Raw genomic sequence first — 14,006 nt, forward strand, 5'->3', positions numbered from 1 at the left:
GGTGGAAGATATGGTCTGCAAAGAAGATCTGACCCCATGGCCATATTTGCAAGATATAACAGTACCTGAGTTGCTGAAAGGGCAGAGAGTCGACCTGCTTATTGGGAATAATGTCCCAAGAGCATTGGAACCACTGGAAGTCATCCAGAGTCAACACAACGGTCCATACGCATGTAGATCAGCATTAGGCTGGGAGATACATGGGCTTACAAAGTCAAGAGCTACATCAACAACAACAAGTATGGCTTCTGTACATAGAATCTCTGTGGAGGACTTGCAAAATGAGTTGGCCAACCCGTACAACCATGATATTAATAAGCGGACGATAGAAGACAGACCGCAAAATTCAATAGGTGACAACATGGTGGTGAAGTCGATTCATTTAAAGGAAGGCGACTCTCAGATGAAGCTGCCACTTAGTAACCAGGAAGTTACATTCCCAAACAACAAGTCGGAAAGTGAAATCTCACACCTGAAGAGAAAACCACAGGTCGGGGAAGAAAAGAACAGAGCCATAAGAGAAGGTTCTTCACCCTCACAATGGCGACATGTTGATACGGCACGGAACCCGGCTGATGAACCCTCATGGGTCAAACAGTAAAAATTGTCTCAGCAAGAAGACTGAACAGCCAAGTCAACCATGTAACAGTGATGAGAACCAACTGGATAATGATCCAGAAGGCGAGGCATCCGTTGGCGCCATTCAAGTAGAGGAAGATGAAGATCCTATTGACAAACTACTGCGACATTATTCCAAGTGGAATTCCTTGAAGAGAGCGGTCGCACACCTACTGAGACTCAAAAGAATGTTGCTGCAAAAAGCTAAAAGGAAAAGCAATGCAGCTGCCAAATGTGACAAAGAAGAAACCCAATCCTTAGAACCAACTCGAGAGTCCCACCTGTCAGCGGATGATCTCCAGGAAGCAAAGGAAGCGATTGTTCGCTACATCCAGCAAGAAGCATTTGCTAAGGAGATCAGCACTCTGAAAGCTACACCAGATCAGAAGATCATGTGTAAGAAGAGACAGAAAGTAGGTTCCTTAGACAACCTGGATCCTACTATACTTATTGGGATACTACGAGTTGCGGAAGACTCTGCAACGCTCCTATGCCAGATCATGTGAAGCATCCAATGATTCAAACTGGAGCTGTCACACAGAGTCCCCAGGAGTGGATGTGTCCCCAAAGAAATTTACAACCAAGAGATGTGGTGTTAATAGTCGACGACCAGGCACCACACAAATCATGGACTCTAGGCTGCATTCAAGAAACATACCCAGACAAGAATGGACTTGTCCGAAGCGCCAAGATCAAGACACAAACCACAGAACTTGTGAGACCAGTCACAAAACTTTGTGTACTACTTGAGCAAGATAGCCCAGTGCAAGGGCCCAAGGACATGAACTAAAAAGACACGGCGAGCCCCGGCGCCTAATCTGGGACACCAACTGGAAGTTTACTTTTAGTTGATGGGGGTACTGGTAACCCCAAGTCAGACGAAAAACAACACTGACTTTAAGGGCCTTGAGCCCATCCAGCCATCCAGTCATCATCAAGATAAGATACCAGTGTGATAGCATGCATATACTACATATACCAGGAACCTACCAGCGAGAACCTACATGTACCAGTGTGGGGTGAGTGTGAACCTACCAGTGTGGGGTGAGTGTGACCCTACCAGTGGGAACCTACCAATGTGGGGTGAGTGTGAACCTACCAGGGTGAACCTACCAGTGTGGGGTGAGTGTGAACCTACCAATGTGAACCTACCAGTGTGGGGTGAGTGTGAACTACGAGAACCATGAAGACATGCAGATGTTGGAGCCGTGGAAGTTTCGACTGCTGATCAACATGGTGCAGGTTTGCAGACAGCAGTCTACCATGTTGACTGTTGTGGCGAGCAAAGTGAACTTCAAACTTTTATTTATAACCACTGAGGAAGTTTCCAGCACCTAGGATTTGCACTGTGAAAATGCTGACAAATGTGGTAAAATGATAATTTGCCAGGTAAAGTGAAATCCTGATATGCAGCCGCCCTTGTTGGGTTTCCTTAGGATGTCAAAAGGGATTGTTTTGTTCTGAGTTAGGCCTTTTTGTCATATTTCATTTGCCCTTGGCATAGCATATCATATTTCATTTTACTTTGCAATAAGTCACTTAAATTTGAGCTTGTGGACAATTTCAGCAGCTTGGTGTGAACTACAGGTACACGATAACATGTACATAGCCACTAATCAACTTGGACATTTGCTTGAATGGCTGGTTACAAACTTTGGAAATGAGAGACAGTAAATGCATCATTTTAGATCCAGCATAATTCATGTGAAATTTGGTTTTTATAGCTCATTGGATTGAGCCTGCTACTTTCAAAAATTGCCACACATCACAAGTCAGCACGCGTAGTAAAATTCACACAGTGCTCCAGTCAACAGATTGAACTGTTTACATGTATTGAACATTTGGATGGACATTAGAAATCTACAAACAAGTTGTATAAAGACAGCTTTAAATTTCAGCCTACTGACATTTTTGATTGAGAAATTGGTTGAGTTTAAATTAGTCCAAATTTGGACAATTCTATCAGAGTTCAACTAAACTAATCTTTTTTGGTTTAAATTGAGCTTCACAGTGTGATATAGTAAACATTTGGGTTTCATTTCAGGCAAAATTAATTGTCAAATCTTCTGTGCATTTTGCACTGTTTTGTTTGGGAAATGTTTCATTCATTTTCTGTGGAAAGTTTACTGAATCACACCATGAAGTATCTTTATCAGAACAATCAGGATTTTAGAAATCTAGCTTCATATTCTGGTTTACTCCGGTCTTTGAACTAGATCATTTATTCATCATTCATTGGATTAGCATGATTATAATTAACAGATCATGTTGGTAATGCTCGTTATTGCCTCATTAGATTAGAAGTGCTTCTTTAGGTTTTATAACATTTCCCATGTGCACTTGAGGCTTGAGTAAAGTTTAATTTACATGTATATTTACATGTAGCTTCTCCGTGTGACTTGGTATATTTGCTGGGCTCTTGTTTGCCCTGCCAATTGTTTCATCCCAATTGCTCAGTGCATTTTGCACTGTTCTTGTTTTGGTCATTGTTTTTGAGTATTTACCAGATCACATGGTGAAGTGCTTTGTTTACAAATAAGTAAAGTCAATAATTTGCACAAAATATTGTGTTTTCGAGGTTTGGCTATATTTAGCCTAAGGTATTTTTCAATTGTTCAGTTTTAGATTTTAAACCTGCTCAAAGGACCAAGTTATATTGAGTTTGATGATTTTGATATCATCATATGAACTGTGAAAGGACACTATAGTATAACTGCTTACAATGCAGCTTTCAAAGTAGCAATGCTACTCACTGGTCTTTAAAGAACCAGAACAGTCTATGAAAGAAGGACAACTTGACACATAGCAGAGTTAATCTTCATGAAAGGTTTCTTTATTGAGCATTCACCTGCATTCAGATGTTTGCTATTTACATGAAGTGTTGTCAAATATGTTTGAGTTATATTTTGCGATCCGCCAGATCACATTATAGTTTTGGTCACTTCGTTTCACATTGTTTGATATTTTGGAGTGAATTTACAAGGTGTCCGTTTCTAAATTGGGCACTCAATTGTTGTCAGTCAATTTAGGAGTAATTGAAAGCGCAGCGTTCAATTAGGGGCCGGAATGTTGGTGCCAATTTAGGCTTTTAAGCATTTGTATGTGAGGTGCGCCCTTAATTCATTAAGCGATCTAAATTTAGCTTTTTTCTGGACTTGCGCAGAAGTTCTTGTAAACAAATCAGACAGACAAAATGGCGGAAAGTTACCCGTGGTAATTACAATTTGTCGTACCACTGAATGCACTAAAATCACTAATATCAGACTAAATAGATATCTAACAGTATTATAGATTATCAACGAGTATTAAAGAGATATTAAATTATTGGTTTGTAAGTGAAAACAGTGTTTGGTGCGTATGTTCAACGAATCCCAGGTTACATTCTGCAAAGTAGGGATCGATCTGTCTCAAATAGGCCAAGAGTTCGTTCGTCAGGGCGAAGTTTTGGTAAAACCCCTACATACATCGGTTCACAAATTATGAAAAAAATGCAAAAAAAAATGCAATGGGTGTAGTACCCCCTTAAAAATATTTTGCTGAAATGATGAATACTTACATTACATTATCTTCTCTACTGCAGTGATCATACAATCAATGGCTCTATAAAACACATTGGGTTATTCCAGTTGAAACCCATTCATTCCATATGGAAGACATCTTGAATCTTCCACACAGGGAGTGTGAATTTTAAAAGGGGTTACTCCGTTTTTTTGTTGGTTTTTTTTTTTAAATGGAAGATTATGGTTGTGTCTCCCACAGGGGGTGTATGGATTTCAACTGGAATAACCCAATCAGCACTAACCTTCTTGTTTGATCATGTCTTTTAAATCCTGCCATCTTAACTCATATGGTACATTACTAACAAAAACGCAATTATCATGGTTCAATCTGTGCTCGCGCATTTCACGCCGGTCTCCGCCGCGGTTGTATGGCTGGAAACGACGATTGTCCCTTCCACCACCGCCTCGATCACGACCACCGCCCCACCTTCGGTCACCACCCCTCCTATCTCCTCCTCTCCTTTCTCTACTTCTTGATCGCCTTCTGCAAATTAAAAAAAAATTGGAAAATTGTATTGATGTACACATATTTCTATCTGGAGCTACTGTTTTAAAAGTGAAAGTAAAAAGTAACTAGTATACAAATATTGAATGTTTATGAGTTCAATGGTAAGAATATTTTCAGGAATATGGACTGTTGCCAAGTTGAATGGAACAGTTCATATTTCACCGAAATACCGAATGGAAATATTCTTTCCAAATTCCATTTGAACAAATGAAAACATTCAATATTTGTTTTATATAATTATAACTAATTACTCATACAAGTTCTCTTTCTTCCGCTTTATTTTATAAATCACTAAAACAAAATACCATAAATTAAAAGAATATCTAAATGTATATTAATTTTATTAAGCTACACCCGCACCTACAATTGGCGAGTCGAGGTGGAAACATCGCACTATATGCTCATGCATCTGTCAGCGTTGCTATGATAGCTCCGCGTCAGTGCAATGGAAAAATGACTATTGGACTCGCGCGGAGTGTAATAGTCGGAGTAGTCCTTTTGCAGCTGACCGCTAAAAATATCAGAAATAAGTAACTGGCCAATCAAATGACAAGAAATTTTGTATATGAGTTAAATATAATATTTTTAAATGAAACAAAACTTACTTAAAAAAGCGGAAACTTATCAGCAAATGCGTATGTATACACATGAGAATACAAACAACATGTACTATAATTGTATACTACAGTAATTACTGGAAAGAAAGAGAGCAAGGTACACCAACTTGATGTGGGGAAACAAGTAAAATACAGACTACACGGTACACAGAGGGGGACGAAAACAGCAAATGTCCATGATTATAGAAAAATTATTTAATTTGTGTATATCGTGAAACATACTCTTTACGTGGCTGTGCGTAGTAAGCTGTTGTACGCAAATAACCTCGCAATATGGATGCGTAGAGTAGCGTTGTACGCTCGTGTATTAGCATGGTTAGTCGTGGAGTAACAAGCATAGTTGAATGTTCCACGATGTACACAAATTTAATAATTTTTCTATAGTACCGGTAAATATGTTCAAGTGTTGTCTAGCAAATCATGTCTAATTCTATAGAATGGGAATGAAAGTTTCAGATGTGCGTCCACCGCCGTCCATGTTGACCTATCTTTTGTTTTAATTTTCTATGTAAAATATGTACTGTGTTTGGGCCAGATTTGGGCCAATTTGGCCGACTAGCAAATGTACTGTAAAGTTTTTGTCAAAGAAGAACGGCACTTGTTTACATTTTGAGAGCGTGCAGAGCGTAAACACGAAAGTGGGGTTCTGACTGGCTGATTTAATGGTCTGACAATCATAGCAACAGACCAGTAATCTGATTGGCCGATTACGCATCAAATGGTTGGTCGGCACAGTTTGGCGCTCTTGAAAGTAAGCATTTTCATAAATTTTTTTTTTTTTTTAAATTCATCTAAAACTGCTTTCATTAAAAAGAGAATCTTTTGACTTAAAAAATGATGGTTCAATCATATGTAGGCCTACAATAATGTGTCCGACACGTCAAGCGATGCAGAACCATCGCTCTGTGAGCGAAACTACATGACAACTTCTTTTCCGTGCAAGTAATCATCGACTCATCGTCGGTAAAACAATGTGCTGTTGGCTGGGGGTCAGTGCACATGTACAATACATCAGGCAATAGCCATCAGGGTCATGTAGTTCAGTGGACGTTAAAATAACAGATTGGGCCGACCGGCCATGTGCGTGCTTGAGGCGATTTTGACAGCCGATTTATTTTGTAAACTTTTTGTGTTTACTATCATGGCCGCTTCATACAATTACAAAGTTCAGCTATCCACATCAAGTTTAAAAAATGGTGATTCGAAGATATACATGGAGGATATGAAAAAGAAGTGATCCGATGGAACAGTGTTTATCAGGAAAGTTTGGTGTGAAAGATTCCCGTGTATTAACGAGGTATCGGGGACCGAATTCGTAACAAAATACAACATTGTCATTGGTATCGTAGATGCGTCGGACTCGGAGGCAAATTAAGTTCAAATTTAATCATTACTTGATAAATAAGCAATATAATAATGAAATAAAAATTTTGTAGTTTCCAATTTTTTGTTTTCATGCATCATTGCATGCATGCCCCGCAACATTTTTTTTTAAATGATGACAATTCAATTGACACGGACATGTACATTGTATCATGAAGACAATAACATGCTTTTAAAATCAATGTCTGGAGATTATAAATTGAAGTGACTTTCCATTTATCTATCTATCTAGGCTATGCCAATCCACTGTTGGATGTAGCCTTCCTCATGATCACTCCATACCTTTCTACCCCTCATGACTTTCCATGTATTCTACACTAAATACAGTATTTTGATTAATTCTAATCGTCATTTTAACTACCTTGCCAAATATTCAAAACTGCTCTCCTAAACCATCACTCTCTAAACTATATCCAGGGAGCTTTTTACCACCGCTCTCCTTGAAAGCTCCAGGCCAGGGGAGTGTTTTAATGCTCCTCTGGAAAATACAAAAGACAGTCCCTGCACTCATGATTTTCTTCTTCATCTGAAACATTTGCGACATTATTGGCACAATTACTGCATGCAATTGCATTCATCTTACGAAAAATACGATCTTTGCCATTTTTTGGGCAAATGGTAGTGGGCTGACATCCTGAATCGATGGCGATAGCCGTGCACATCAAGTCTCTACACAGCCGTTGTGGTTCCACTCGTTCCACTTCTAGTGTGGAGCGGGTCTAAGTAGGTATGCTAGGTGAATTCAAATTTGCCATCAAACTGCATCATTTTATATATCAAATTAAAGCCCTTGAGTAAACAAAGCCAAAACTGAAAACCTTTTTTTTCATAGCACTTTCCGTAGCAAAGTTACATCTTGTCAAAGATTGACTTCCATCAAAAAGATTCAGCTAGCAAAATTCCCCAAAACAGCATTTAGGGGTGTTTCTAGATCTTAGTCTCATTATAATAGCAGCTTTTTTTAATGGAACTGCTATCAAAATCCCTCTAAAATTCCATGTGCGATTGTCTTTATCACCATAAAAAATCATATATTTGGGTCAAGTGAAGTATAGAAAACATATAAATACAGGTTTCCTTCTTCGGCCAGTTGTTTTAAATTTCTATGTAAATATGCATTGACATGACATTGTTGGCGAATTTGGCCGACTATAGCCAAAATATTAAATTCTCGATCATGAGAGCCAACTTGGGTACGCACACTCGCACAGTTATTTGCGTCGAGCGTACTACGCAAAGACCGGCGCTTACGGCGCAAACACAGCTTTTGAGAATTGACCACTCACACAGTCGTTGCTAGGCAAGGTCAAGGTTCGGTCATGCAGGTCGCGCGATTGTGTTATTCTATGAAAAGTACGCTGACGCAGAAGGTACATCCTCTCATGATCGAGAATTTGTTCTTTTGGCTATAGTAGGTATAATACAAAAAAAAATTGAACTTTTTTTGATTCTCATCAGAGTAATCTCATATTAAAGAGCTAAATGAAAGAAAACTGATGAGGCATAAATGAATGTCATACGACATGTGGTTGCGGAGATATGCTAATTTGAATGTCTCAATTTTTCAGCCAATTTCCTGTACAAACTTTTTGTGCATGCACATATTAAAATGCTTATAGGCCTATACTGTGCATTGTGAGTACACAATTTTAAGAAACAAGCCCAGTCTTGCTATTTACTGGTACTGAACTGTAAATGTAATCCTAGATTGATTGAATTTGTAGTGATGTGAACATAAGGGCCTATCATTTTCTTTGGAAGGGGGGGGGGGTCCAAAACATACAGGGGGTCATAATTTTTTGGAAAGCAAAATAGGGGGAGGTCATAAAATTTTTGATGACCAAAATGTAGGAAGTCGCAAGATGACCACAGATACATGTAGTGTGTTTATCTTATTCAAAAAGACTGAATTCAATTTTAGCCTCTTCAGGGGGTACATGTAGCCTAAGGTGTATCAGTGGGTGGTGGGGGGAGGGGTCATAAAATTTTGTTGCGAAATAGGGGGTTGCAATTTTATTGATGCTGACTTTTTGTAAATTTGGGAGCCCCGTAGAAAATGATAGCCCCCTAATATACAAATGAACATGTATGAATAACATTTTGTTTTATTTCTGTTTTCTGATGCAGATTCCAGCTTTGACAGAGGATGGAAACCAGGGACTGTCTTTTGGAATTTTCAGGAGAGCATTAAATTTAGAACAATTACAATAAAATGTAATGAGAGAATGGTCAACTAAGGAAAGCTAAAAATCACTCTCCTATATCCGATTTAAGGAGAGCAGTAGAGAGCGATTGCTCTCGCTCTACTCAAAAGGCAGTCCCTGGGAAACCACAGTGAGGGACAAAAGAAATGAAAAAATAAAGAAAAACTTATTAAAAAAAATGAAATTTGTGTTGAAGTGTCTTATTTTTTTTTTTTTGTCATTGAAAAACGGTTTTGATACTACCCACCCGAGTACACCTTTTCACTGATCAATACAAGGGGGGTAATTTGTTTGAGGGGCACCCTAAAATGTTTAATTATTTAAGCACTAGCTGATGCATTCACCCCTCCCCAGGAAAATGTTTTTGAGCAGGCACCCTTTGGAGCACTGGCTGGCGCATGCTCCCTATTCCGAAGATCATTGCGGAACTCGAGGGCCAGTTCACTTGATCATCAGAAACCTGGGTCACTCCTGCTCAAGTATGAACCTCCCTGCCCCCTTCCCCCAGCTTAAGTTTTATCTTTGAGCAGGCACCCTTTGGAGCACTGGCTGGCGCATGCTCCCTATTCCGAAGATCATTGCGGAAACTCGAGGGCCAGTTCACTTGATCATCAGAATGGGGTCACTCCTGCTCAAGTATGAACCCCCCGCCCCTTCCCCCAGCGTAAGTTTTGTCTTTGAGCAGGCACCCTTTGGAGCACTGGCTGGCGCATGCTCCCTATTCCAAAGATCATTGCGGGAACTCGAGGGCCAGTTCACTTGATCATCAGAATGGGGTCACTCCTGCTCAATTTAACCCCCCCATGACGTAGCATCATAATTCATAAGAAGTACGTCCCCCCATCAATTTGAACATTTAGAAAATCAAATAGGAAAATGGCCAAAAAAGCGGCCTGTGTCCCCCCTGGCCATCATACCCGATGTGCCCACAGTCATTCATGCATCTATCATAGCAAAAATCTGCTAGCGCTATGCATGATTTGCTTCTTCCCCGACTCATAGTCGGCACAGAATGAGAATCTATCCCAGCATCCACAGCATGAGCCCATTCAATTAGTATCATAAACCATGCCAGGTTAAACATGTTCACTCACTGGCAAAAGTCGCATTGAATTCGTACTACACAAAGTCCCCAGTTCACTCACTTTTTGCGCAAGGCATCCATCCAATCTCATCAAATCAAACATTTTTATGTACAAAAAACTACCTTTATTTACCGCGTGCTCCATTTAACTTACCGCTCAACTCCGTAAAATTAGATATTTGGTGAGTAATTTCCGAAAAAATTAGATTGAAATCGTCACTTTCAAACCCACTAGAAAGTCGCCAAAATTTGCCGCGACCACGTGCGAATCATCTGACCTCTTCCGGGTTATGATCAAGTTCAACCTTTTGACTTGACCTTGTAAGCTTTGGAACTGTTTTTAACTCGATCTAATTCCCCCAAAATTTTTTTTTTCAAAAACATCGCCGTAAAATTTACTACCGGTAATGAATTTTCAAAATGGCGCCGGGTGCGCGATTTCCCTATGCTGAGAGAAGCTGAATATTGCGCATGCTCAGGTAAGGAATGCTCACATACCTAGCTATAGCAAATGTGTTAACTAAGCCGCCCTAGTTAAGGTTTGCCTGGCATACCTAGGGCTAGGCTAGTCTAAGGCTATAAGCGGCTGCAGTGTAGAGACTGATTTGACTTAATCATTTCCATTTATAAAATTTATGGATCGTCGATTTTACTATGCCTGATGGGTGACATTTATAAGTTGAAAATTAATTTCCGGAATTTTAATAAATTCAAAATTTGCGAACAAAATGTGAATGTTTTTGAAGAGATCATCAAATTACTTATAATTTTTTTCAATTGGTGACTTTACCTACACGCTTTATATATTCACTCGGTCGGACATCCGGGAATATTGTCCCTTTGTCCCCTTTGCACAAGCGCCCATAGCAACCAGCTCGAGAAAGGAGAACTGCACATGCGCTGCACATGCGCACACTGGTTTTACAAGGCTATTTCCCCTTTGTGACGTCAGCCCGACCGCAAGAGAATTGCTCCCACGCTTTTTAGAAACCCACCCTTTTACAGCAAAATTTTAACCCCCACCACCCTTAACTTTTTACCGATTTTCAGAAATCCAAACCCCCCCCAGATGTAGAAAGCGTGTCGGACAAACAATGAGATGTGTTGAAAATAACAATATACAAAGTATTCAACAAACAATTATATAATTATATACATCAGAGAAGATGTGTATACATCATTACATGCATCAACAACAATGAACATGCACATGCATGCATTGAACAATGTTGTACATGCGTGTGCATGTGTGTGTGATGCATGATGTGTACTTTGTATGAGTGGTTCACGATAAACATGATAAACACAACAATACAAGACACAAGTCAATTACGATTTCCGACTTCCAAATTGCCAACTTACCTGTGTCCTTCTTTTGTAGGAGTGGGTGATTTTGATTTTGTGGGTGAATTTGGATTGTAGTCTACGAGTCCTTCTTGTGCAGAGTTGCCAATTTGATTGGAATTTTCTTGATTATTGAATGACTCGTTGTACTGATCTGTCTGCATTTCGTCCGCCATCTTGCTGTACCGACTACTGAGACAAACTTATCATGGAGCAGCTTTTTATGTTGGGAAACAACACAACAGAACACAAACACGGCTGGCCGCAGTGGAAAAAAAAGCTGCCCCGTGAAAGAGGGCAATGAAACGCGTGCCTTTTTTTCGCTGAGTTCGAAGTTCTTTTCCGTCATCCGCGCTATGAAAATTAAAAAACTTGGCCCATTTCTACAGGGTGTCCCAAAAAACCCTCAAAATGCGCCCTCTTTTTCTCCTATTTCAGAAAAGGGAGAAAAGTTGATCAAGTACATGTTCAAACAAGCCTTTACCCGTTAGCTTTAATAATATACAAATATTTACTGCTCATGAGGGATCTGGTGGAATCTATTGTCCCCGAGGTGAACTGGAGACCGTGAGCCTACTATCAAGTTTCCCGAGACCGCCAGGTCGAGGGAAAATAGGCTAGTAGGCTCACGGTCTCCAGTTCACCGAGGGGACGAATAGATTTCACCAGATCCCGAATTTAGAGCAGTAAATATTTGTTTTATATCCTTCATCTATACAAATGTGGTTTGACACCAAATATTTCTGCTCTTGGACTCTTTTACTTCATCATTTTATATCCTTCATCATTAATATAATTCTTTGTTCATTGATTGGTTAAAATAAATGTAGGCTAGGCCTAGGCTGGCCTTGCTTTGTTTTGATTGAATGCACGTAGGCCCCTACATGCATGCATGCACAAAACACGCATAGGCCTACAGTTGAGTGGCTAAAGCTTACCGTGAATGTTGCAAATCTCTACAATACCGCAGTGAAACGAGTAACCATGTTCTCTGTTATTTTACCATGAAAATTAAGATAGGCCTACTGATCCTGATGTAACTCAGATTTATGCCATGAAACCGCCGTATTTTAGCTGCACTTCTGTGCTGCTTGTGTGCTTCGGCCTTCGCAAGACAACATGACCAAGTATATTAGTACTCGAGAATCCTTGACATGACTTGCTAATACCCCGGAACCGGTACTGATATCCCGCGTATGTGGCGAGTTGCACCGATCACTAGGAACTGCGACGCGGCTATGCGGTCATACGCGCTCAGAGGGAGATAGTAAAACTATTTCGCGGGGAGATAGTAGGCCTACTTTGAATAGTACCCCGGCCCCGTTCCCTCATCGATCGGCTTTTTGATTGCTTTGCAAAATAGCAAAACTATTTTTTGTCACATGATAGGGGGGCCTACTCGTTTAACCAATTAATGAACGAGAATATATTAATGAAGGATATAAACCGAAATAAGTATTTCAATCGGCTCATAAGTAATTGCAAGTAGGCCTATAGCAAAAGAACTTGAAGTCCCATCCCACCAGGGGCGTAGCCAGCTTTCTTGGTCAGGGGGGGCAAAATAAAATTTTGCGTGCACAGACGAAAAAAATTGCAGTTTCCAAGTCTGCTATCTGAAAACGATTGGAATTCCAGTTGGCAATGTTACTGGAAAAAGCTTGGAAATCCAATTAAATGAAGGAAAAATCACGGAAATGTTGAAAATGAGATCTCAAATTGAGGATTTCTGTTTTTGAACTATTTTTCTGCCGGATTTTTTTGCCTTTGGGCACTTTAAAAGTCTGGATTTCCAACAGTCATGACTGGCCAAAAAGTCCGGATATCCGAACTCCTCTATAGGGGGTGTAGGCCTACATCTATTTTCTGGAATAGCCCAATCCATAAGCCCACCGGTAAAGCCCATCCCTAAAATAACTGAGTTGTTATTTTATAAAGTTATTATCGAGGAATGTTTTATATTCATGCATGGTATATGCACTTTTCAATCTTTGAAGTAAACTTCTACACCTTGAAGTTGAAAAAGATTTTAAAATAATTTTGTAAGGGTGCCCTAGGGGTTAAAAATATGACCAAAGTTACCCTGCATTTGCGGCAACTTTGGTCAGAGTATTACATTCCATGAAGAAAAAAAAATCAAAAAAATTGATCTTCGCTGTATGGGCAAGTTGTTGTTTTTGTGACATTTGACCCCTTGCAAAATTAATCAAGCACTCATCCTTGCTCACAAATATCGATTTTTATTTTTTCTGAAAAAAATGTAAAAAAATGCTAATTTTTGGTCAAAAAAGTGTGCCAACAGGTTTCATAATAACATTATTACATAACAATTTTCTATCTTTTGGATTGTCTGGTGTGGTTTATCATTGGGGTGGGCTTGTCCAGCTGGAAGATTGACCAAAGGGGGTCATAATTATCAGTATATAAATTGGGCCTATATTTATAATAATCCCCTATAGCAAAAGCCAACTCTATGTCCGATACGAGCTTGGCCCATGTATCGGGCTGAATTTCGGTAGAAAAGGGCTCCTTCGCCCTTTTTCTTTTCCTTTGCCTTTCTGATAAATTTGAAGCCATTTAGGCCTAGAACAAGAAATTCGATGTTCGAGGTTTCTGTGACTGCTGTTTCTGCTCTCACCCAAAGGTTCCATTTAAAAAAGGTCATGTTCTCACCCAATAACCCCATCATAG

The 14,006-nt window shown here is 39.7% G+C and overlaps 1 protein-coding gene across 1 annotated transcript in view; it reads right to left on the bottom strand.

The window, feature by feature from the left end:
* LOC140171648 (myelin expression factor 2-like) overlaps positions 1 to 11,530 on the bottom strand; it is a 40,660-nt gene extending 29,130 nt beyond the window's left edge. Inside the window, exons 1-2 of the mRNA XM_072194939.1 lie at positions 11,337 to 11,530; positions 4,421 to 4,662 (exon numbers count right to left, since the gene is read on the bottom strand). Of these exons, the coding sequence (XP_072051040.1) occupies positions 4,421 to 4,662; positions 11,337 to 11,494 (400 nt within the window). The 5' untranslated portion in view covers positions 11,495 to 11,530. The remainder of the gene's footprint in view (positions 1 to 4,420; positions 4,663 to 11,336) is intronic.
* Between the last annotated feature and the right edge of the window lie 2,476 nt (positions 11,531 to 14,006).

This window comes from Amphiura filiformis, chromosome 15, assembly GCF_039555335.1.
Source record: "Amphiura filiformis chromosome 15, Afil_fr2py, whole genome shotgun sequence".
NCBI classification, from domain to species: domain Eukaryota; kingdom Metazoa; phylum Echinodermata; class Ophiuroidea; order Amphilepidida; family Amphiuridae; genus Amphiura; species Amphiura filiformis.